The following is a 24681-nucleotide window of genomic DNA, read 5'->3' as shown; positions in this document are numbered from 1 at the left end:
ACTGTGGTCAAAAGGCCTGACACACTTCTTGGCTGTGTGAAGAGAGCAGCTGTGATTGGCAGTAAGAAAGTAATTTTTAATTGGGAAATTTGTAATACTTCCTAATAATAACCTCCACAGAGAAGTCTGCAGAGCTAATACTTAAGATAGTTAGTAACAATCATAAAACCAAGTCTTTTTCAAGGGATCAGAATATTAACTATTGTATTTTTTCCTGAAATATATCAAAAGATAAACTGGTAAAATATCACCTTTAGGCACAGACTCTCCCACTGTTACAAACCTTCTTGATTAAAGAAGAAAATTAAGACAAATTTGAAGATAAAATAATATGAAAGCCTCTTTATGTTTGTAGTGTTACTGATTTGGAAACTTACTAGTGAAATCCTTTGTTGGTGTGCATTTTTTTCTGGATCCATTTTTAACTTGCTTGAATTTCTAATTTAGGTTCATAATTTGATTTTATACACTTATAATCTGCCCCACCCCCTCAGTGGTAGTTCATTATTTGATGGACTCAACTCTAAAATAAACCAGCATGATCATTTTGGTAATATAAGAACCATCAAAATAGCAGGTTTAAAACACACCAAAAGAAATAACACATTCACAGACTGTATAAGAGGATTGTATAACACATTAGTACTGGAAGTTATAGAGGTATAAAAAGGGTAATAGTTTTAAAAAGCGGATTCATGGAGGATACTTCCATTTGTGGCAGTTAATGTGGTACAAGTACAACGTGGAGCTCAAGAAATCTTTAGACATTCATATTCTGTAAACTCATATGGTATATGCACAGAAAAGTTATGCCTTGGCTGCAAAAGTTTATAATTTTTCCTTACACACCTGTTATTGGCCACTGCTGGGTGGCAAGACACTGGGCTAGAGAGACCTTTGGGCTGATGTGGAATGCTCCTCATTCACCTTTAACATGGATGCTCAAGTTGAACTCATTCCAGGACTTAATGTGAAGGCACCAGCTGGGCACCACATTAAGACACGGATCCTAACTTTTAGCAGAATACGTAGGGTGTCTGCAATATCGAAGTGCCCTACAGGACTGTTTGCCAATAAAATGCAGAATTCACAGCTTTTCTAAACTGGGAAAAAATGCATCCATTGCTGCTAAAATGAACAACAGAAAGATCATTATACTGTTACAGTGGAAGAAAATTTACTTACATCAGTATTACAGGAGCGATAACGCTTCCTTTCTCCAAGACAGTATTTGCCTCCACCTGAAGGCCTGGAAAAACATGTTTTATGTGTTAGTGTATGTATTAGTACAAACACAAGTTCCTGAGATATACTAATGCATTATTAGTATAAATACAAGTCCAAGATACATATATTTTATATAATGTACAAATAAAATTAAAAGCACATGGAAGTTTTAAGTTGAGATTTTTAAATATTTTGTTAATAAGAATTGTAGTAGTCACTTGACTTGGAGCAGATACAAAACAACACTGGGTATTTGAAAATCACCACTCATACAGTATTCATCTGGTTTGCAGAGATTCCAAGCACTACACTTTAACTGTATTTTGAACATACTAAAAGGGCATTGGTTTTAATTATTTGCTGGCTTTGTAAAACTAGCATGAGAAATGTGTAAACAATCTATATGATACTTTTTTTTTAATCTTCTCGTATTACACTTGAAAATATAACAAAATGAAGAAACACTGCCTCTTAAATAGTAGAGCCAAAGGCTGCCTTTTCTATTTCAAGAATCTGATTCTGATTTAAATTAAGTAGTATTAAATCTGAGGAAACTCCAAGTAAGAAGGTTTCTATTAGTGTGAATAAGATATTGGCTCTTAAATTCTTGAACTGCTCAAGAACCTTATCTATTTTCCATAGAGCTCAAATAATGAATTAATATTGAGTTAAATGGAAGATTAATCAGACACCAGCTCTTTGGGTCATAACTAAAAAGCAGAAAGGAAATAAAAAAGTATTTGTTTTATAATAAAGAAATAAAATAACTTACAATTAACTGAAAAGAAAATCAACACTACTTTTCATGTTACAGATATTTAGCCAGGCAATGTTATCCTTAAGCCTAAAGGATTTTTTTTTCCTAGTGCAGATATACATCCCTCCATGCATTTGCTTGCTGTACTGTTAAACATTTAAAATTTAATCACCTTTCAACATACCAACCAATATACATGGTGACATGGGTAGTTAAAAAAATCTTAGGAAATTACTCATGCTCCAAACAGACATTTAACTAGCATTTTTACACATTGGTGTGAAAAAAATAATCAATTTATTATTCTCTCAGTAATATAGTCTGAGATGTTATTGATGCATATGGATAATTTTTGCTTTGGAATCCATTCAGTGAGTAGTTCTATTTCCCAGATTTGATAGTTACTGCAGATAATAGGAGGTGAACAGACCACCTTAAGCAGCAGAAATGTGACATTATGGTGTCTGTCTTTCAGAGTACAGAGGAAAGCTATTGTACAGACTGGCTTGCAAAACATTGGTACAAGCAACAAAGAACCTAAGTGTACCGAGAGAAGGTTAGAAAGGATTGACAAAAGCCACAGAACAGATTTTCATGAAAGAACCACAGAAGCCTAATGTTTTCAAGAAAAAGTGCTCTTAAAAACTAATAATGGTGATGGAAATAGCAATTATGCAACATGACAAGAGCAAAGCATGGAGTAATAAAACTACCCTTTCACGAAGACCTATAGCTGTGATGAGGTAACCAGAACAGGGAAAACAGCAACAGAAAAAAGCAAGAAAAAGAAAAATCCAGCAACAAATGTCAGTAGAAATAAGTACATGGTCCTCATCTGAGAAGCGCTAGTGACAGACAGAGGAGTACTTACCTGACAGACCCTCTCTGGAACAGTGCTCAGCACACTGGAAAGCAGACAGATGACAGGACCAGTACAGATACACACAACAGACCAAGCAGTAATGGAGAAGCTGGCCTCTCTTGAAAGAGAGTAGATGGACCAATAGTGGCAAGGAGAGAATTCGCTGAATTGTTTTAAGAGTCAGTGGGAAGTCACAACTACGTGTTGGATACAACAGCATGTAAAAGTATCGTATGCAACATAATATTACTATGTTTTCTACGTAAGCAGTTGTATGCAAAAGCTTGGAAATACCATGTTGGGTTTGTTTTAATAAGTTACTGGCAACAGTTATTTTATATCCTAGGCAAGCATTAGAGGTAATATGTCTTAAGAAAGAAATCTATCTAAGGCATAATTTAAATATATTTTGCATGAAGAGCAAGTTGCAGAAAGAAAACAATCCTGGTTACTGCTAAATATAAATTCAGCTATCTGTACAGTACATAATATATATTAAAAATGTCAAAAGCATGTCTAGTGAACTTCTCCTGTTTAAGTGTTTCTGTCTGCTATTTTGAAGACAAATGTTGGCAAACTAGCAAAACATTTTTACAGATAACACGTGAAACCACAGTTTTGAATAATTTCCAAATATGTCTTTTTGTTGGCTTCGGCTTACTTTAGCTACTTACGCTGGACTGTCACAGTGTCTTATAGATGAGGAGACTCCTCCCCCGCAGGTCCTGCTGCACTCTCCCCATATTGACCATGGACCCCAATCCCCATCTATGCTCTGGGGCCAAGTGCCAAAAGGTACGCACTCTCCCTGATAACACCACTGAAAGATTTCACAAAAAAACCACAAAATTAGCTTCCAGGCTGACAGAGTTATCAGGACGGAAAAATATAAGGGTGAGGCAATGACCAATTATAGGCATTAGCATTCTCTGTATAGATAACAAGACTAATATTTTACTTTTTCTAGCCATGTTTAGACATCGGTGAGGGTGTGTGTGATTTGTTAATTGTCTTCACTAAGTCCTGAATTATAGGTCCCTAACACATACCAGAAGTTAAAGCAAGCTTAAAATAAAGATTTTATTTTTTTGGTCATACATCCTCCTTAATGTTACACACTAAAGGAACTGCAAGTTGCTTACACTCTTTCAAACATTAAGATTCATTTCTAAGATTAGTTCAGTAAAACGCCCTCCACTTAGGATTCATGTAGGGTCTTCATTACATAAAATGAAAAATTCTCCCAATAGTATTTTTTAGAAAGCATTCCCTTAGATTTTAAAAATTAAAATCTGGATGAGGCTACAATGGAAGAAGAATTTGTTGCAGTACTTCATTTATACTAACCCTACAGACATAATAATAGTAGTGCCAAAGCATTAGACATGGTACAGAAAATCATTATGCAACAGTGACTGGCCAGTTGTTCAGGGACAGAATTAACATGCATATTTCACTCATGCAAACATTTAAATTTGCAATATTGTTACTTACATCCAACTTACAAAATGACAGACAATTCACACAAATGGCTAATTGTTAAGTTTATCATTTCCTTGGTCAGACACCTTTTTTAAACCATTCAGAAATAAACCTAGAGTCCAGAGTTTTATCCACATTCTGGTGTCTCCTGCATCACTGAGAATCTGGAGTAGGTTAGTTAGATAAACCTTTCCCACCATTATAGGCTTAGGTGGCAGAGTTGAGCATGGCCTCAGGTCTACAGTGCCCTGAGCCTGTAAATTTCACTTCCAAAACATGGTCATCTGCTGTTCATCTCCCTTGAATTCCCATAACAGACAGAATATTGACCCTTCCTGAAAAGAAACCCAGATAACTTCTGTGTCCAGAATCAGCCATATAAATTTGACAAAAGCACTGAGACATGCATGGAAGACATGGACAGGTAGACATATCTCTGTGCACCCATAAGCACTACTGGAACACTTCGTGTTGACTTTACACTAATATTAATAGATACAGAAAAGATAAGTTTTCTCCTGAATCCTAAGGCTTACTTAAAGACTCAGTCCCAGCAACATGGGACATACATAAACAAGTAAATACAGCCATTCACAATGACCTGAATTACTATAGATTTTTCTGAATGCAACTGAAAAGATAATTTAACCTTCACTCATTGATCAGAAAAATAGGGGTTTGGAATTACAAAGAATTGTACAGAGTGTCAGTTAAAGAAAATGAATAAAAATCTTATTTTTTTACCAATTAGAAATTTCATTTTGAAGAAAAGGTACTTCTATAACAGATTGTCAAATATGTCAGAATCTAAGTGTGTAGATCTCAAGAATGTACATTAAAATGATATTTTAACATTAAAATGTGTAGCTTACCAGTATATGCAGCCAGACACAACATAGTTTTGCATATGAACACAGGCTACCACTTAATATTTCCTTGTCATATTATTTCTTTGTTATTCCCATATTAATAAGTGAAACCTGTAGCATTATTTTTCTAGCCATATTCATTCTTGTTTCTTCTCTCAAAACATTTTTATCCTCTATGACCTCTTTTTTCTCTGTATGTGCTGTACCTGTTATAATCCAGCACATTTTCTTATAGGCCTCATCCTCTGTCAATTAGAAAATCAAAAAGCAAGCACTAATGTGTCTACAGAACAGGTAAAGCAGACTATTTCAAATCTGAAGTACAAAATGCACTGCCTTTTCTACCAGGTCTGGCCAGGACAGAGCTTTCCTCATAGCAGCCCATGTGGTGCTGCATTTTAGGTTTGTGACCAGCGTGGATAAGGCACAGATGTTTCAGCTGTTGCTGAACAGTGCTTGCACACCATCAAGGCTTTCTTGGTTTCTCAGCTTGCCATCCAAGTGAGCAGGTTGGGGGTGGGAAAGAGGTTGGGAGGGGACACAGCAGGGACAGCTGACCCGAACTGATCAAAGGGTTATTCCATGCCCTATAGCGTCAAACTCAGCAGTGAAACTGGGGGTGGAAGTGTTTCCAAAGGAGCCACTGCTAAGAGACTAGCTGTGCCACAGGCTGCTGGTGGGAGGTAGTAAGTGATTTGCCTCTGAACTCCTGTTCACTTTTTCTCTTTTCCTTTCACTTACTAAACTGTCCATCTCCATACTTTTGCCCTTCTGAGTCTCTTCCCATCCTTGGGTGGGTAGTGAGCAAGCAGATGGGTGGGGGCCTGGCTGATGGATGGGGTCAACCCACCACACCCCCCTTCAGAGAAAAAAACAAGGACACAAGGCTTCACAGAAAAAAGGAAGGTTATCCTTCGTGGAGTTCTAAATTTACAATTTGGAGATTTATGCCAATAAGCAGGCATTCATCATGTGAACGTACCCTTCACATGGAGCTTCTTTTAAATCCAGACTATCACTGAATGCCTGCATAACACATAATGCGGTCTCTTTAGTGAACCTGCATTTTTAGCTATTATAGATATATCCACATGGCATAGCATTTTACAATGCCTCTAATGGTACAATTATGATGGAGAATGAAGTATTTATGTGAATTACACATGAGGGATTAAAATCTTCTGGTTTTCTTCTCATTACAGTTATAAAATCAGTGATAATGAATTTATTAACTAAAGACAATAATCTTGCAGCACTCTTTTAAAGATGCAACAGAAGTACACGAACAGTTATCTAACACTAAAGTCAAAAGCTAAAAATTAAAATGCTTCTAAGAGTAAAAATGTATGCTAATAACTTACTTAAAAATACATTCTATATATTACAAACACATCAAAAACAAACAAATGAAAGATACTCAGAGTTAAAGTTAAACCCACAAGAATATCACATAAGTAAAACAGAATATGCAAAAACCTCTAACTCTACACTACTATGACTGTATACATTAGGCAGGTGCATTTTACCTGCTTTATTTTTCCAAAGCTGTGTAAAACACCTGTACTCTATGATTTCCACTGTCATGCATTGTCTTCCACATTCCCATAGTTCCCTGTAAAAACTCCTCAAGTGCTGTTTTTTCTCCTCTACTGAAGTTAAATCTGAGGACTTAACTTTCCAGTGAAAACGTATCTTTCACCAGAAGCCATTGATACACAAAATTTGTCAGAGCAATTCAAAATTATAAAAATCTTCATTACTCTAATGCGACTACAGAAATATGCTTCCTCCCCAAATTATAGCAACCTCATATGGTATGATGAGGTAAGGACTATTAAGTAACCAGTATATGGAGAAACAAGAGAAGGTGATAACTATTTTAAAAGAACAATCCTTCATGAAAGGCTTAGAATTGAAATGTTAATTCTTCTCTAACACTCAATAAATAACATTCAATTAGTTCAACCAGGTGATGCACTTGAATATGCATAAAACATGCAAAAAAAAAAAAGGTAAGCAGTCCCAAATGTTTTGTATAGAGATCATTAACAACAAAATAAAACATGACATTGTGACACATTTGAGATTGCTTTTATATGAACATTAGCTCTTTAACAGAACTAAGATTTATGATAGTTTGCTTTTAGGAAACTCATGCAGCAAGTACTCCATTATTGAGGAAAAACTAATCTCATGTTTTGTAGGGGGAAAAAAAATTCAACTTAAATTTGCCATCTCAGTTTTAATAATGTATTTTCAATCATTGCCTCTACAAATATTTTGCAAGAAAATTTAATGTCCAATAATAACATAAATTTAAATTATCTTAATGTCCAATAATAACTTAAATTATCACACAATCTAGCTATTTAAACTGTCCTTTCAGCACATTGAATTTTCACTTTTTGCCCACTCAGCCCTCATTCACATACCTAGTATGAATCTAAACAATGATGTTAGAAAAGGTCACCTTTTCTATTACTTTAAATTCAAAGACAAAATAAACATTCCTACTAGTTTGGTCTTATCGATTTTTATACTCATTGGAGTATTCATAAAAATCTATCAGTTAGTTTGCCTTCACAAACACATCTCTGGGAATAGCAGAGAAACTTCATGTATATTTAAAATTATTATTACAAGTTAGGAGAAAGAGTACCTTTTCGAACTCAGCCGATATGTAAAACCCTTCACCAAATCATGAACATATAAAAGCTTCAAAACAGAACAGATATACAAGTTCCATCAGTAGCAAGAAACCACTCTATTCTCTTTCCCTGTATGCAGAAAACAGCTGAGTAACTCTTATGGAAAACACTCCAAAAACCTTCAGGCATAGGCAAGATACCTACTGTGGAAAATTTCAACCCAAAGAGTTAAATGTTTGGTACATTTATATAAGAAACTGAAATAAGGTTTCATAATAGAGTGTTAAGGCCATTTTAATTGTAGAAATCCCTCCCAACTCTGCCAATAAGATATTAATGCACACTGCATCAAATACTGCTTTAATAGTTACATTGAGTTCACATTAGTGTAACTAAAAGCAGAAATTGATCCTCCAAATACAAAGAAGTACTCTGAGATCTTGTTTTGCTTTTAGAGCAGGGAACGTCATTTATTTCATATTTGGACAGAGCCCAGCAAAACGTGGCCTAATTTGGTTGGGGCTTTTAGGTGTGATTGCTACACAAATGTAGTAGTAGTAGTAGTAGTAATAATAATAATAATACAAATGATAAAGTGTTATAGAATTGTAACCTATTATTTGCTCCGTAGCATGTGGTAAAGAGAAACATACTTGGAAAGAGCTCATGTCTCCTGTTTTTTTGCTATCAGGAACTATTAATTTACAGGAATATTCGAAGCTGCAGTTTACAGACACAACTCTCTGCTGTTAACAGGTATGAACAGTTTACCCTTGTAAAACAGTATGGATTCTCTCACTTCCCTCTAAAATCTAATGATGGAATGAGATACTGATGACTATGAAGAGGTTTTTTGTAGAGAGCAAGCTGATGAAAGCCTCTGGCAAGTGGACATAGCAAGAGCATCTTAAAGCATCTCAACTTGTTCACCGTAGCCTCATGGTTTAAAAATATAAATTGAGGTACATTGCTCCTTGTCATTGATGAGTGGTGGTTCCAAAATAAACCTAGACTGTTGGTTTAAGAGTAGGGCTTCTAACATTTTCTATTACTCTAATAAAAGGTAACATTTTTTGGTAGAACGTGAAGCTCTCTCTATTTTCAGTGGCCAACTTGAAGCACTCTACTTTTTTTAATGACTACTTCAATGAATTTATATAACATGGTTTACCAATATTTCCAAACTCAGCATGGAAAAGACATCAGAATCATGCTAGGTCATGGGCCCTAAAAGAAGCCGTTAACAAGCGTTAATAAACTGTGACAGCTGCCCAAAAGCTTTCATTCTTTTTGTTTAAACATCAGATTGCCAGTCAAAATGCAGTTTAATCTTTGTTGAGACTAGCCCAGCTAGCATGTCAAAAGTCAGAATGAGAATAGATGTCAGTAGTTGTCGTTAGGAAAAAAATCCATTCTGGAGCAGTAAATCTTATGGACAGACGAAGCAACTCTCAGACAGATACTGGAAATTAATATAATAAGCTCTCTTCACTTTGTACAAACCTGCGTAACATAGAGTATCTTGAAAAAAGATATATGGAATTCACTTTTTTCCCCAGTACATGTCCTGTAAACTAATAATTAAAATCTTCTCTTTAAGATCTGTATAGATTTTGCCTTGTTATTCAGAAACACTCTTTTACTATCCTTAATCTAAAATTAAGTTTTGGAACTTTGTCTGAAACTACTGATACACAGGCACTGTTTTAAAATAAAAATTCAAATGTTTGAACAGATACAGTAGCACCAGACTTATCTATTGCAACATTGACTTTCTGTAAGGTAGAAGAGTTTAGCAGACTGTACAGCAAAGTCCTTTAAAGCTAAACAGTTACGCAAGTATAACTGAATACTACAAAAATAATTTGAAGTGAAAACAGAAAGATCACTGGGAAATATGGACTTTTAGAAAACCCTTTTATTAAGGCAACATTTTTTCTTTATGCCTGTACAATTCAGTTTATATCTGAAAGAATAAAGATTTTTTTATCTTCTAACAAAACAACAGAGTTCAGGCTCTAGATCTATGTTACACATTTTCGAAGTCCATGCCAGACCTACAGTTGTTACAGTCCTTTGCAGAAGAGTGCTATAAAATTCAATAAAAAGATTAGACTAAAGAGTTTTTACAATAAATAATAAAAAAATACACAAGAAAGTATGTAACAGTGTGGTTTTGTTTGTTTTGGCTTGGTTTTTTGTTGGTTTTGTGTGTGCATGTGTGTTGTGGTTTTTTGCTTGTTGTTGTGGTTTGGGGGGTTTTATGTGTGTGTGTGGTGTTTGGTTGTTTGGTTCCCTTCTCCCCACCCATAGAATTTTACAGATAAGAAAAATCTTTTATTAAATTAGATATATAAAATAATTGTGAAATAATTCTGTAGGACACTTCCATTAGGATGCAAATGCATTCTGAAGTAACTAATTTTTGAACTCTTATAATTGCTCATAAGTACTTTAATTTTCTAGTTCTTTCTTCCTGTAGGCTTTTAACAATAAATTGCCTCTTCAAACAATAAATTGTTTGTACTCACCCCCTTTTCAATGCTCCCCGTTTGGCAAAGAGTACCTTCAGCTGCTGGAATGCTGTTGGTAACACAGCGGTTACTTTTGCTGAGGCACCAGAGCTCTCTACACACTTCCTAGGAAAGAAGGCAGAAGCAAGTTGATCAGAATAAAAGTCTAAAATCGTGTCCGTCCTCATACACACACGTATACACAAATTTGTTTTGAACAGAGACCGCTAAGAACTGGGCTGGTGACATAAATCTACAGATGGTTGTGAAATATTTGGGAGCAATTTCAAAGCTATCATATTTTACCTAAGAATATTCTGCCAAAAGAAAAATCTGGAAGCATAAAATTGTAGACTACAAGAACGTATTTTGCACACCTGCCATGCAAGTAATGTTTTATAGTTGCCTTTTTCATGGTTAGTGCTAATACTGTGCTTAGTATATTTTAGTGTTGCTGTAAAAGCAGTCTTCAGATGTGCTGTAGTATTTCCATTACTGTAATTATCTGCCTCAAAATTACATGGTTAAAGGATCCCATTAATTTTAAAATATGAAACAGCAACAATTATTTTTGTTTCCTTTAGTTAAAACTAAAGTTTCTGAGCTTGAACTACTTGCACTCCTGTAACATTTGCTAAAACAGTTTACATGTATTTAACACTTGCAGAGCTATGTACTAAAATATTTCCTTTACATTTTTCAGATTTGTGGCTGATATTTCATAAATTATTTAGCCTACCCTATTTCCCTATGTTGTCAGTGTTAAACAAACACAGGTTTTCAAATAATCTTTCTCCCTATCGTATTTTCTCATTTGGTTTTGCACATTTACTCATTTAAATTAAACCAATTCTGTTGAGATTTCTTGTTAAAACTATCTAAGGGTTGAAATTCATAATGATCCGAAATGGCCTGAACATTGGAAAGCTTCATAGTAGCCTCAGTTGCCCTTGGATTGAGCTATGTATGCAGAATGGAATCAGAAGTGTTTCGCTTTTACAGTAAATGACTTATACGATAATCTTTGTTGTGTTACTTTGAGATCTATACAAGAGTTCACAATCTGCTTATAGATATTTTCTATTTTAAAGTATTTTTAAAAATTTGAAACATTCAGATCTTTGAAATGATCTTACGATAGTCATTACTATTTCATTTTATTTAACTGCTGCTTAAAATCACATTCTACAAATAATCCCTGTATAGATTCTATGGCAGAATCTTGGTACAAAGAGCAAAAAGGAAAAGACAGTGTGAGTAAAGTTATGAGGTGCTCCCCCCAAAAAGTTCATTGCTTATCTGAGGAAATGAATGAGTATTTGAGACCTAGGCTTTCTACACACATCAAGAGGAACAACTGTTAAGTTTAACCCTAAGATTCATGTTTCTTGCATTGTACTGCATATACAAATTGATTTATTTATACATTATTCACTAGCAGGTGCAGTAACAGATCGACACAGTACAACCTTCTCTTAAATAATGCAAAATTCTTTTCAAAGTTTAAAATCAGCTGGTGCCATTCTTGCAGGACTGTTAAGACAGCGTATTTAGTTTCATGACTGGCAGAAGCAAGTTATCTTTTTAAAAATTGACTAAAAATATACCATATTAGAAAGGTCTGAAATTACGAGCAATGAGTACTAAAGATTTCTGGAGTTCCCATATAATTTTTAAGCTATTTCATCCTATTTGGTGGGTGTCTCTGTGAAAACTTAAGCGAATTCTTGAGCCTCTTTTTAGAAGAAATATTGCCACTTGCAAAAGCATACCTGCAGCCAATATAGAACTATCTTGCTTTTCAGATCAGAATTTTTCATTGAAGAAATGCAAACAGTATAAATGTTTACTTACTTAAATCTCCAAATAAAACATTTGCTTTTGCCACTCAGCTGATAAAATTTTCAGATTAAAATACAGACAAATAGATATTGGGTTTAATGTATCAAATAGAACACGGAAAGAGAAGATGATACATGGCAAAGATTCTTGAAAAATCTAACTAGATTACAAATGTAACATCCACCAAGGTGTTAAAATTCAACACTAAATCAACTTCACATCTAAATCAACCGTGAATCCAAACTTCAATATAGTATGGATTTCAAAGTGAAAAATCTGAAATTGGCTCCTTTCAGACACAGTATGAGGTGTTCTGTCATAATACTGCCTGATTTATTTTTACATTTACATTTACTTGCTGATTTTTTTGAGGAAAATGAGTGTAATTTACTTGCTCATGTTTCACGCGTGTTTTACACTGTCAAACCTGGGCCATCTTGTCTAGACTGTGCTTTTCCAAGAAAGGTTGGACCAGGTGATCCTTGTGGTCCCTTCTAACCTGGCATTCCATGATTCTATGATTAAACATGTCAGACTATGAGGATTCTACTTGTGATCTTGACTTCGCATGCGATCAAGGACAAATGTTTAAATTAATAGCTGTGCTGACTTTGTGAAGCATGCTTCAATGTTCTGAAAAGCCAAAAATTCAATTGCATTGAAAAGAAACAAATATTTCAATCATTACAGTACAGGTAGAAGGAAAAAAAGTCAGATCTGGATAACAGTCTGGAATTTCAAAACATCTATACTTTGAGGTGACTTAAACCCAAAATTCTGGTTTGTACTCTAGAGTTTATGTGCAGAATTTCACTTTTGATATGCCCACACAAGTATACCATCTATATATTAACATATAAGGTGAAGGAATAACTAAAACATGTATCTTCTTGCCAGGCTAACATATCCACAAATGAGAGTATTTAACAAGTCCCTTCCAACAGGAATCTATCTGTATATTCAGGCTATTTTGTCACACTAGATTTCTCCAAATTCACTGAACTGACATCACCTAAACATTTTAATTCCAAACAATCAGCTGAACTGTGTGAATTAACGGTTACAGAACTCCAAAATTATTTTAATCATTCATTTGTTTGCAGCGTGTTTCTAAGCATGTCAGCTCATCTCTCTACTCCACAAAATGAAATACTCTTCTTCTTCCTACATTGCTTTAGGAGATAGAATGAAAAGCAGTACATCAAAACTAGATATTATTGCTGTTGACATAGTCTGGTAGTCCTTATTCAGACCTTAACTTCAGCTGGACTTTGGCTCAGTAAATCCCTAAAGAAAAAAGTAATGTAAAATTACTATGGGCTGCATCATACTATTAACATTTGAGCAAAAACCTCTGCCTAAATCAGAAAAGAGTTCTGTTTGAGACAGACATGCAGTATCCTAAAATCAACAGAATATTTACTCATGGAAAACTATGCAAAACACAGAGGATATATTAACTAAAATAACACAATATATCAATTTGTATAAGTAATTTATATTGAAGACAGCAAATTATTTTTGTAATTTATTTTAAATACACCCAAATTTATTTTAAAAGTTGTTTATTTTCCCCTGCAGTTTTGCATTTAAAAGAAAGAGTAGAATCTCAAGTACATTCTCCATCACTCTCTACATGAAAGGAAAAAAACATTAATAGTCATTTGAAAATAAATAAGATACCTTTAAAGAAGTGGAAATTCTATCTGTGCTGTTATTTCATTAAATGAAAATGGAATTATACCAGATAATATTATGGCTATGTCTTCTTTATTTTCAGCTCATTTTGGAAGGTTAACAGAGAAATTCTGACTAAGGTGCATAAAGCTTTCTGTTCTCCAGCTCAAAACCCTACACCTGTTACTACCTTTGTTTCATAGTTATTGATTTGAGCTATTTCCTTACCACCACCATCCCATCTGTAACATCTCTCTGGTTTTAATACACCAGCCTTAAAGACATATGAGTAGCTGCCCTGGAAAGGTCAAGCCAAAAATCATTGCTAGAAAGTATAGTGCTTTTTCTCACACACACACACACGCATGCACACCCACCCACCCCCACACCAACATAAGGGGACCCTTTAGGGTAGCCTTTTCTTTATTGGCAGACATAGGATGAAACTAACATACCTTTTTGCCAACATTAAACTTGTGTGAATAATTTAGTGAAACTAAGAGAAAGAATCATAATCTCAAAATTAATCAATGACCTCAAAGTCAATCTCCAAATGTGTGGATATAATAACGACTAATTGGTAAAGCAAACAAGGGAAAGTGTTTTAAAAATCCAGGAAACATAAACTGAAGCTGAGGCCTTTCACAAGATCAAGACAAGATAGATGACAACCTGTAACGGTGTATCTTAGGACTCCATGACTTCAGTTTGGAATTCGGATGCTTGTATTTGCAGTAAATTAAACAAAGCTGAACCCATCTAGAGAAAAAAAACAGCAAATCAAATTATCTTCCTTTTGCCTAAGTGTTATCAATGATGGAGCCTCTTTCTGTTGTGTCATGCAGACTTACATATAGGCATTTCAGATTATGTAACATCTAAGCATCCTATATCATAATCGCCATACTTGGTAACAATACAGCACAATGAAAACTCAGTTATATGAGCAAAGTTCAAATTATTGTGCTGTTGTTAATGTTTTCAACACTAATGAAAGCCTTCAACAAAAGTTAGCATTTTGGCCTGTAATATTAAAAAAAAAAAAAAAAAAAAGAGATGGGAAATACATTCACAACGTACTTTAAACTGTGACAATTTGGGAGTATAATTTTTTGTTCATAATTTTTTTTGAGTGGTTTAATCTCTACTATGCTGCACCTCTTGATGAGCATTTGTTAAAATAAGAGCATAAAAATAATTAGCTTGAATTGTAACTTACAATTCAGGCCTGAAAAACATCAACCTAGAGTATTTTCAGCCTCACTGCTGAAATACTGCTATTAAATACTGCAATTAAAACTAGAAGACTCTAATTATGGGTGAACTTCAGAAAGTCAAAGTTTAGTTCAGATAAGCACCCAAAAATTACCATTTTAGTGCTCCACTACCAAATGCTCATTAAGTGGTGCAGCATGTTATGAATCACAACATGCTGAAAGAACGTGAAATAGAATCCGAAACTTAAGTGGTACATTTGTATTATGTTACCAGCATTCTTTCCTAAATATTGGGTGCTTATGTGAACCTTATGGCAACTACAGAAGCCCCACAAGGTCAATCACATCCAAGTAGCATCTTCCCTTTCAAACCCATGCAACCTATCTCAACTTTATTCAAACCATGTTCCAGTATCTGGAATCTAATTATTGCTCCTATTATCATCTAATGCACTCCTCCTGCTTTGACCAATGGCTTCCCTTTAAATTTTTTAAACAACTTTCATAACATCCAGGCACATTGGTACATCTGTGTCTCTTGTGAAAGACAGAAAGAAAGAGAGAGAGAGAAAGAGAAGGGGAATTTGGAGACAAGACAGTCCTAATAAAGAAGGGGACTATGGGAACTTGTTAGAAAAAGACACAAAAAGTACGTAAAACTACTCTGGGATGCAGATCAAGGAAAACTTGCGGGATTTCCCTTGGCTGTACGCATTCTAATCTTAAAAGGAAGAGGGAACAAAATTCACTTCAAAAATAAAGCTGAAAGTGTTTCAAATGTTCTCCATTACAGCATGATCCAATAAATCCTTACACAAGAAAAGCTAGAAACTTTAATCATTCTAAATGCAAAAGGCCTGCACAATTGTGATGAGAGGTTTTGCACTTGACCGGCAAGACCTTATGAAATAAAAAAATAATGGAAAGCTTGATAAAGATGACAGAGTATAATACCAGGATCTTAAGTTCCTCTCTTTGCCTACACATATTTTTAACACCAATTTGTGAGTAAGAGAATAGAAATCCATCAGCTTGAACTACTCATGCTCTGCTGACAAACACCAAGCATAAAGCACCAGCCATGGTATGACATAAGAACCTGGGGGAAAAAAAGTCACTTTTCAGTGAGTTACTATGTACAGATTCAAATGAATATGCAACCCTAGTCACAGTATCCATGGGTGAGGGAACAAAAGGGAACCAGTAGTTCTGGTGCAAAGATACCCCAGTGGCTTTTCTGCCTTTCCTTCTAAAAAAGCTTCCTATAAAATCCCTACATCAAGCTTAATACCACACTTTATTTAACTGGAATAAATAACATCAGTGTTTCATGAAAAAATAGTTTAATTCACTAACATTAAAGTTTGTATCGCGTGATTACAAGGGTCAATTGTAATTCAGGCTATTTTGCCCTGGAAGAAATATTGTAGAACCATTCTGTATGGCAAATTGTTTACTTTACAGGACTTGAGAGTTAGCTGACTAATGCTGTTTTGTTTTGGTCATTACAAACTAATTCATTTTAACTAGCATATCTCTGAACTGGCATGTGGGAAACTAGGAAGCAGTGAAGGCATGACAACTGCATGTCCTGTATTTCTGAAGGCAGTGCTTTCCCAGCAACTTTCCATTAATGGTAATTAACTTTATGGCCACTCCCCATAACTAATGAAAAATCTCCTAGAGACAACTAATATAAGGGAGCTATGGAAGGCAGCAGGAAGACACCTTATTCTGAGAATATATCTTAATTCTGCCTGTTTACAAGCAGTAAGTTCAGAGCTTGAACTCTATCTGTCCTCCAAAATGCACTAACAAAATGTGAATAAAAACTGGTATTTGAGTTTAAAGCTATTTTTTTTGGCAAACTAACTGGAGAACTTAATTGCAAACATAAGACCATGACAAAGACAAGAGCTACCTGTCATCAACTAAAATACATTATCTGATGTGTTAAATTCTAGTGTGAAATATCAAGACTGGTCCTACTGATTTCAGTGAAGCCATGTATGCAAAGGAGAGTTTGTTCCCTTTTCCCATTACTCAAAGTATTTACTGATACCAATGATGACAGAAAAGCATAAAATGCAAAAAAATATACCAAAGAAATTGCAAGGCACTATCTCTGAAACCCATGCTAGCAGCCAACTGCTTCACAGATCATAAAATGCACCACAGCAATATCGACCATATGCATAAAGTATTAACGGCTAGTAAAATGTCTGAAGTTTTTACCCTCCATCCTAAAAATGTGGGGGCCAGCTCTAGAGGAAAGCATTATTTTGAACCAAAAAATCTGTAAGTTACAGTCAGGCATATTCCAGGTATTATTTGAACTCATAAAACAGAGAAATTCAAAGTCAAGACTAGAACGCTTTCCTGAGTTAACCCAGAGACAGCGAAAAGCCAACTGTTATTAGGCAGATGCTCAAAGGTTAAAGAGGTAAGGAGTCAATGAAAAAAGTTCTTTACACTCACCTAATCAAAAGGATTGAAAAAGGCCTGAACTATCAGGAGAACTGGCATACAAAAAGAGCAAAGAACTGAGACACACTTGACAATCAGCAGAAGAGAATTCACATTGCATCACTCTAGAAGATGTAGCACATTCAGTAGCTACGTAAAGCAACAGGAACTAGCACTGTTCCTAATAACCCAAAATCTCCCACTGCCATGAAACCAGTAAGATAACCTGGAAAAAATGTATTGCCTTTAGGGAAAAGCTATGTGTCAGTATTATTTGGTGAAATTTCCACCATTACCATTTGGCTCACTGTAAATCACAAATTTAACATTCACCTGAGTCTGAAAGTGTACCCTAAAAATGAAATATTTGAAGTAGTCTGAGACATAGCCTCTCAATTCTTTATTCAAAGTAACTATTTCTTCACTTAAATTCTCTAAAATTACCCCTGTGTCAGTAATGGTGGAAAGTACACTATGAAGAACAATACGATAGGAAGATCACTGTCTACTTGCTAACATGTCGTTTAATTTTTTCATCTCAAAGAGCTGAAGCAGCCAGCTAAAGCACCTCTTTGAATTCTTGGCCGACTCAAAGTGCTAAACAATACAGGGAAATCTGACCAATAGCTACAATGCTTTTGCTGGAACAGTTCTGTCTGTAAGTAACTAAACAGCTTAATTAGGTCTAGTGCTTGCAATAGTATCACAACAACTACAAATATCTCCTTTTAAGGTCAAATTGGGTCCTTGTCAGTAAACACACAGAAAGGCGGAAACTTACAGCTCCTTTAGCACTTTAGTTCTGATGCCTTAATCATTCAAACACATTTCTGTGTATTTAACTTCATGTTCCTAAGTGAGAAACACTTCAGGTACCTAAATGTGCAATATTCTTTGCAGGAATACAACATGATCTATGATCAAAAGCAACAAACAATTTAAGATAAGTATACAGGGGGAAGGGATGAGGAAATATGGAAGAAAAGGCAATGAACACAGATTAACATTAAAGTTAGATGATTGAAAGAGGTAATTTTTCTAAAGGCTAATAAGATGTTACAGCAGAATTACAAAGTCATGCAGATTTTCCAAGTTACTTTAAAAGCATCGACTATCTTGACGGCTACATCAGAGCCCAAAGGAGACTTGTAATTTTTTGGGCTTAGATTTGAGAATTCGACTGTTTCTCTTGTCATGTCTCACCATCAGTGACCAGTAAAGAACATAAGCAAGAGAAAAAAGCAAGTGATTTTCTCCGAGGTTTCCCTTTGGTTTAGAATTTATTTCTTTCTGGGTCACTAAACTCCATGTTGGAAAACCTTTTCTAACCCTTTTTTACCAAACACTTCTAATAAAAAGAGCTAAAAGAAGTGCTAAAAACAAGTTAGTATACAAACTAGGCCCACTGTTAATTAGGGATTTTTACTGTGTTTTTCCATCCATAGTTGCACATGTGTCTGTTAGAATAAGATCAATAACCTATTAATGGCATCTTCACATGAACACTACATCAAATAGGAATATTTAAAACAGTAACTGTTTATTTTTGATAAAGAGTTGAACAAAATATTCAATTCAGCTTTTCCTGCTATTTAGGTCTAGTTCCACTACTCACTTCTAAAAACCCTTTCATATATGAATGTCTTTGTTATACGGATATTTTTCATTTGCACTACCAGCTTTCAAAGACTTTTTTTTGCTCCCCTTCAAAATTATCACCTGAAATCTGTACAATGATAATCATCTTGATCACATTTTCAGAGTATTATGGCCATGGCGGATAATATTTTTAAATGTAGACACTATTTTAAATGCATATCATTTCTAAGAGTGGATATTACCAGACTTCTACAATAATCTGCTATGTATGGAGTCTGAACTCTATTATCAAAAATAGGTTTTCTTCTGAAACACTTTTAAGCTATGCTCACATTGAAGGCACACTGATGGAACACAATACAGTATATCAATTCAGAGGACTGATAATTGTCGCATGAAGTTGTAACTTCTTTTAACTATTGCCTCAATTAAGTTGTCAACCTCTTTTTTGTAACTATAAAGGAATCCAAACAAAAATGTTTAACCAAAACAAAAGCAGAAGGCAGAAAGCCAATATTACCTACACATCTTAATTACTTCCAATTGTTTGTGGTTTAGAAACTGGTTTAAGAATAAAGTGTACTGTGCAGCATGATCATCACAACAATGATTACATAGTTTTAACAGTGTTCAAAAAAATAACATACATGTGGAAAAGCCATGTTTTGCACATTATTAACTTTTCAGTTTCAGTTAAAATGCAGTATATCTCCAAAGGCTATACTATAAATCATGGATTAAATAGCTGCAGATTTCCTTAGTCTGAAAACAGCAGAGTGTGTGGTGAGAATTTGTAAGAAGAAAGAAAAAAAAGAAGGTCTGACTCAGATGTAGTGACGGAAAACAGCACCCTTAAAGAACAGTGGTGGAATTGAGAATTTAAAGAGGAACAATAAAGACCAAAAGAGGTTCAATGAGGGATCAGGAGTAGAAGACCCAATGAGATAGTCAGCCAGCTACATACAGCTTTTAAATCCTTTGCATAATGTGATCTGCCAAAGAGGCATCCCAAGAATAATACTGTATTTATCACTCCAGGGATATTAAAAATGGATTTTCTTTGTAGCTAGTCTTTAGAGAAGTACACGGAGTATAAATTCAATTATTAGATTGCTTTATTTGAATAATCTAAAAATTAAAGTTTATTAAAACTATTCACTTTTAAACCACTAGATATGTTTTCAGGGTTTATTTAATTTATTCTCAGCTGATCATTTGATGAGAAGCACAGCAGAATGCATCTTTTTACTATATACTTTGGGCTGCAAGATTTTACATTAAGTATTTAGAAGTTTATTGCATAATGGCCTAAGTGTGCAGGTTTTCATTTCTCCTGTAAATTTATTTACCTTAATTATTGCACACTGGTACTTGCAGCCACAGCTTTGCTAGTACTTAGCTATTCAGTATTCTATTCAGCTATCTAGCTTCATGTTCTTCTGTTCCCACAACCATAATTCATCTTTCCAAAAAGATCTGAACAATGTGAGAAGCAATAAACTCAATGTCAGAGAGGTGGCGGGAGTCGGGGGGAGGAAAAAGAAAAGAAAACCAGACCTGACAAATAAATACAAGCACAAAAGTAATTTCAACATGTAGCTTTAAATTTAAAAGTTTAAGCCAACTAAATAGATTACATGTTTCAAGATTAATACACATGAACCTGATCTCATTTAACTGAAAAAAGGGAAAATTCTGTAGTAAACTTTACAAGGAACAGGATCAAGTATTCTGGGCCCCTTTTATTCCTAAAATTAAAGAATGCTTTCCCCAGCTCATTGTTACCCACAGATTTTGGTGTACAGTACACACAAATGACTCAAGCAAAAGATGCAGCATAAGGATTAAAATGTACCCTTTGCTTACGTATGATGGCATCAGACATGCTATCGGAAATCTGTAACCCACTACTGCATCTAACTAAAGATTCATGTTATAAAGGAATATATACAAATGACTAAGCAGAACACTCAGCATAAGGATTAAGACTTCTTACCCCATATTTACATTGACGGGATGTTGCTCCATACTGGAAGCGACACTGTTCATCAGCATCATACACCTGACCTGGGGCCACAGCTGGATAAAGAAAGTCACGCTTGGGAGGCTCATTATCAAGGCAAGTACCACGGCCCGAACTGTTCAACATAAAGGACCAAATCAATTAGGTATTCTACTGACTGTAAATCACAGTAATGATATCATGTATCTAGTTCTTACTTTTAACAGCACTGGGTGTGAAACAAAAGTGATTGCAATAAACAAACAGTAAGATGGTACACCCATAGTAAAAATAAAAAATAATGAGGGAATTCAGAGATTAAAATATTTTTTCATCATTATTATTAACAAAAATGCTTATTTTAATCGTGAAATAGATTTCATATATTATCCTTTTTTAAAGTGTGATAATTTCTGAGCCACACAAGACTGATTTTCATTTTTGTTTTAGGATTCCTGTTTGTTTTCACTGAAGAATAGCTACATTTGGTCATAGAATGAAAAATAAACAAATTAAGCAAGTAATAGAAATTAAGTTTACAACTCTTAATAACCTTTCTGATCTTTCAAACAGCTAAGTACAGTCTTATAGATATAAGCAGTTCAATTGGTTTATATAAAACACATTTAAATTTCAAGATGACTAAATATTTATAGGATTAGGACCTTAACATGCATGGCTTTGGATATTTGAGTGAACAAAATAGTTACAGTGGTAAAAATTCTGCAGGATCTTCAAATGCACCTATACTAGAATGAGTGGAAAAAAAAGAGTACGGATCCAAGATCTTTTCTATGGTATTATTTAGTCTTAAAAATTTCATGCTAGAACTAAGATCATAATCTTTGAAAACTTAAATATTTTCTTCTTTTGTATTCACTGTTTTATTTGGTGGTTGGTGAGGTTTTTTTCCAAAATATGTCCATATTCAACCACAATATTTTAGAGCAGTGGAATAAATAACAAAGAAAGCCAAATGCAGACAGAGTTCTGTTTAGAAAACTTTGTACTTTGCTGAATACAATTATTCAGTTTTATTTAGTCACAGTATGCATAAAAGAGGATATATGCTTTTTTACTTTCATTTCATATGTGAATAAGTGAGGATTTTTAAAGAATTCTTATGCCAACACTTCAAATTTTTTCCGACATTCCTACAAATTTTGCCAGCACTTATGGTTTTTTTCCCAAATCTTTTCCATGCACCTTGCCAAAGGAACATAATTTCGAAGTGAATGTTCTACACTGTTTTTTGGAGATCTCTAGTTTTCTATACTTTTCATCTGCAGATAAAAAAGGAACAAAAAGCCTCCTTTAACTACACATTTTATATTCTGATTTTAACCATGTTTTATTCAATTCTTTGAAATACTACAATAAACACTCCAAAAAAGCAAAGAAACAAACAAATGCCAACCATTTAAGAAGACGGTAAATGGCAAATAAGGCAATAACCAGGTAAACACAGAAAAAATACGATATTCAGTTACTAATCACAGTGAATTTAATGCGATTCACCTGCGCACACAGACACACACCTCCCTTCAGCTGAAATCTACCTTTAAAATATCAACTGTTCTGGAACAGAAAATTATGTACTTGCCCATTTATTCAGTTTTAATTATTGCAAGCATATATATTTTCTAACCGCGGAAGCTGGGAAACTATCCTACATTCTTTTGAATCTAAATATTTCAGTGTTGTATTTTGTATGTATGAAAATAACCCAAATACTATCTGATTTTTCTGCATTGTCTGGAGCAGACTGCAGACAGGAACTTTGCTTAAACAAGCAGTGGGAAGTTTAGCATTCGACATCAGCTTGAGCTAATATTGCATATGATGGGAACATTTCTGTAGATTCCAATAGTGCAGAGTTTGGCCTGAAAACTGTGATCCTGTAAACAGACAGCCAAGGGCACAGCATTTAAAAACACTCTACATTCGGTGACTCTCTCCATAGGCATATGTACCTCTCCACGGATTAGATTATCGAATCAGATTTAAATCTTCAAATTCACCAAACTTGTAAATTAAAGTCTATGCCTCCTCTAGAAGACATATAATTGCAGAAATGTTAGTCAAAATCCTTGTAGTAAATACAAAAATGTGCTTCTTCTGCTCTAATGACAGTAATTCCACCACAATTAAATATTGCTGTAGTAGTAAAAAAGCAGGAAAACTACTACTAAGCAGTCATTCACCTACTAGCTACATTACATCAAAACCTCTCAGACTGAGAATTTGTTTTTCTCTTTCCTTCTGCTTCAGTTCTATTATTTCTCTCAAGTAGCTGAACAAAATTGACACATTTTATAAATCTAGTGTTAGGATTTAATACTGTATTGTGTGAATTGAAGTCTTTTGGAAAAGAAATAGTATGTGTTATAAAACACATTAATAAAACCAGGGACTTTCCATTGGTAATGAAAGGTCTCATCAAAGCTGTGCAAAGGATGAACACAGGCTAAGGACCATGAAACCTTTCCAGACAACTTCTACTGGATTCAGGAATGTCCTTGTTCTTCTCCCTTTCTCTTTGCTCCATCAAACCAAAAACGAGATACTTCAGAAAAAAAAAAAAACCTGCTAAATCTAGGGGAATGAACCAGAAGGATGCAAGAAGAATAATCTTATCGGAACACTTTATAAACAGAGTCTACAGGTCTACAGCAGTGAAAAAAGCCCTTTGTGTACATGTGAAAAGGAAAAGAATGCTGACATACCTTCATCTCTGCAATTTTAGAAAATTCCAACTTACAAAGGCTGTTGTGCTTTGTGATTTTATCTTATGTAAGGAAGCATATACAAAGTCAAAAAACCTACATGACATCCCTGCAGAGCATTTACATTTTTGAACAGGGAGTGGGTAAATATTTAGTGTCTGCAATAGAAATAAGACAATCTCAAACTCACCATACGTTCTATTTACTCCACAAGAAACTACTAGTACTCAAAGGCTTTCTCATTTTCCTCATTTCAGGTTGATTACATGAGGTTTTATGGGACACAGTGGGACTGGCTTCAATTGTAAAATACCTAAGCTTAATGTCATTTTATCCCAGTATGCCAGTGCAGTGCCTCAAGAGATGTTTCTAAACACTCTACAATATAATTTAAACATTGTTTTGTATTTAAATATCACAGGACAGCAAATTAATCTTCTATTTGGAAGGATATCAAGGATACTCGAGCACTCTCTGAAAACTTAAGATCTCAGACATGCTTGATCAAAATAACAGCAACCAGGGATTCAATGCTAAAATCTTTACAGACTGAACAATGCAAAACTGAGGATCATCTACTCTGTATAGACATCACTGTTGTATCCAAGGGCAGTAAAGAGAAAAAGCAAAAACCATGGATATAGACCTTTCAGGGTTTATGCTCCTATTAAAGCATCTATTCCCAAATATCTCAGCAGCATGCACAGTACAACACAGCTCCTTCAATGGCTGAAGAAAATATACCAGAGCACTGGCACTGAAAATACGTTTTTAATGTTACAGAATTGGCTCAT

General features: G+C 34.6%; 1 protein-coding gene across 2 annotated transcripts in view; it reads right to left on the bottom strand.

Annotated features, from left to right (window-relative positions):
- The window catches only part of ADAMTS6 (ADAM metallopeptidase with thrombospondin type 1 motif 6), a 152091-nt gene that overhangs the window by 50036 nt on the left and 77374 nt on the right, over window positions 1-24681 (bottom strand). For both annotated transcript variants that reach the window (XM_065655824.1, XM_065655823.1), the window contains 4 exons: window positions 21156-21297; window positions 10377-10484; window positions 3521-3666; window positions 1186-1249 (listed from right to left, as the gene is read on the bottom strand). In XM_065655824.1, the coding sequence (XP_065511896.1) occupies window positions 1186-1249; window positions 3521-3666; window positions 10377-10484; window positions 21156-21297 (460 nt within the window). The remainder of the gene's footprint in view (window positions 1-1185; window positions 1250-3520; window positions 3667-10376; window positions 10485-21155; window positions 21298-24681) is intronic.

Source organism: Caloenas nicobarica, chromosome Z (genome assembly GCF_036013445.1).
Source record: "Caloenas nicobarica isolate bCalNic1 chromosome Z, bCalNic1.hap1, whole genome shotgun sequence".
In the NCBI taxonomy this organism is placed as follows: Eukaryota; Metazoa; Chordata; class Aves; order Columbiformes; family Columbidae; genus Caloenas; species Caloenas nicobarica.
Note: the sequence above shows the minus strand (reverse complement) of the source record. Positions and strands in the feature narration are given on the sequence as shown.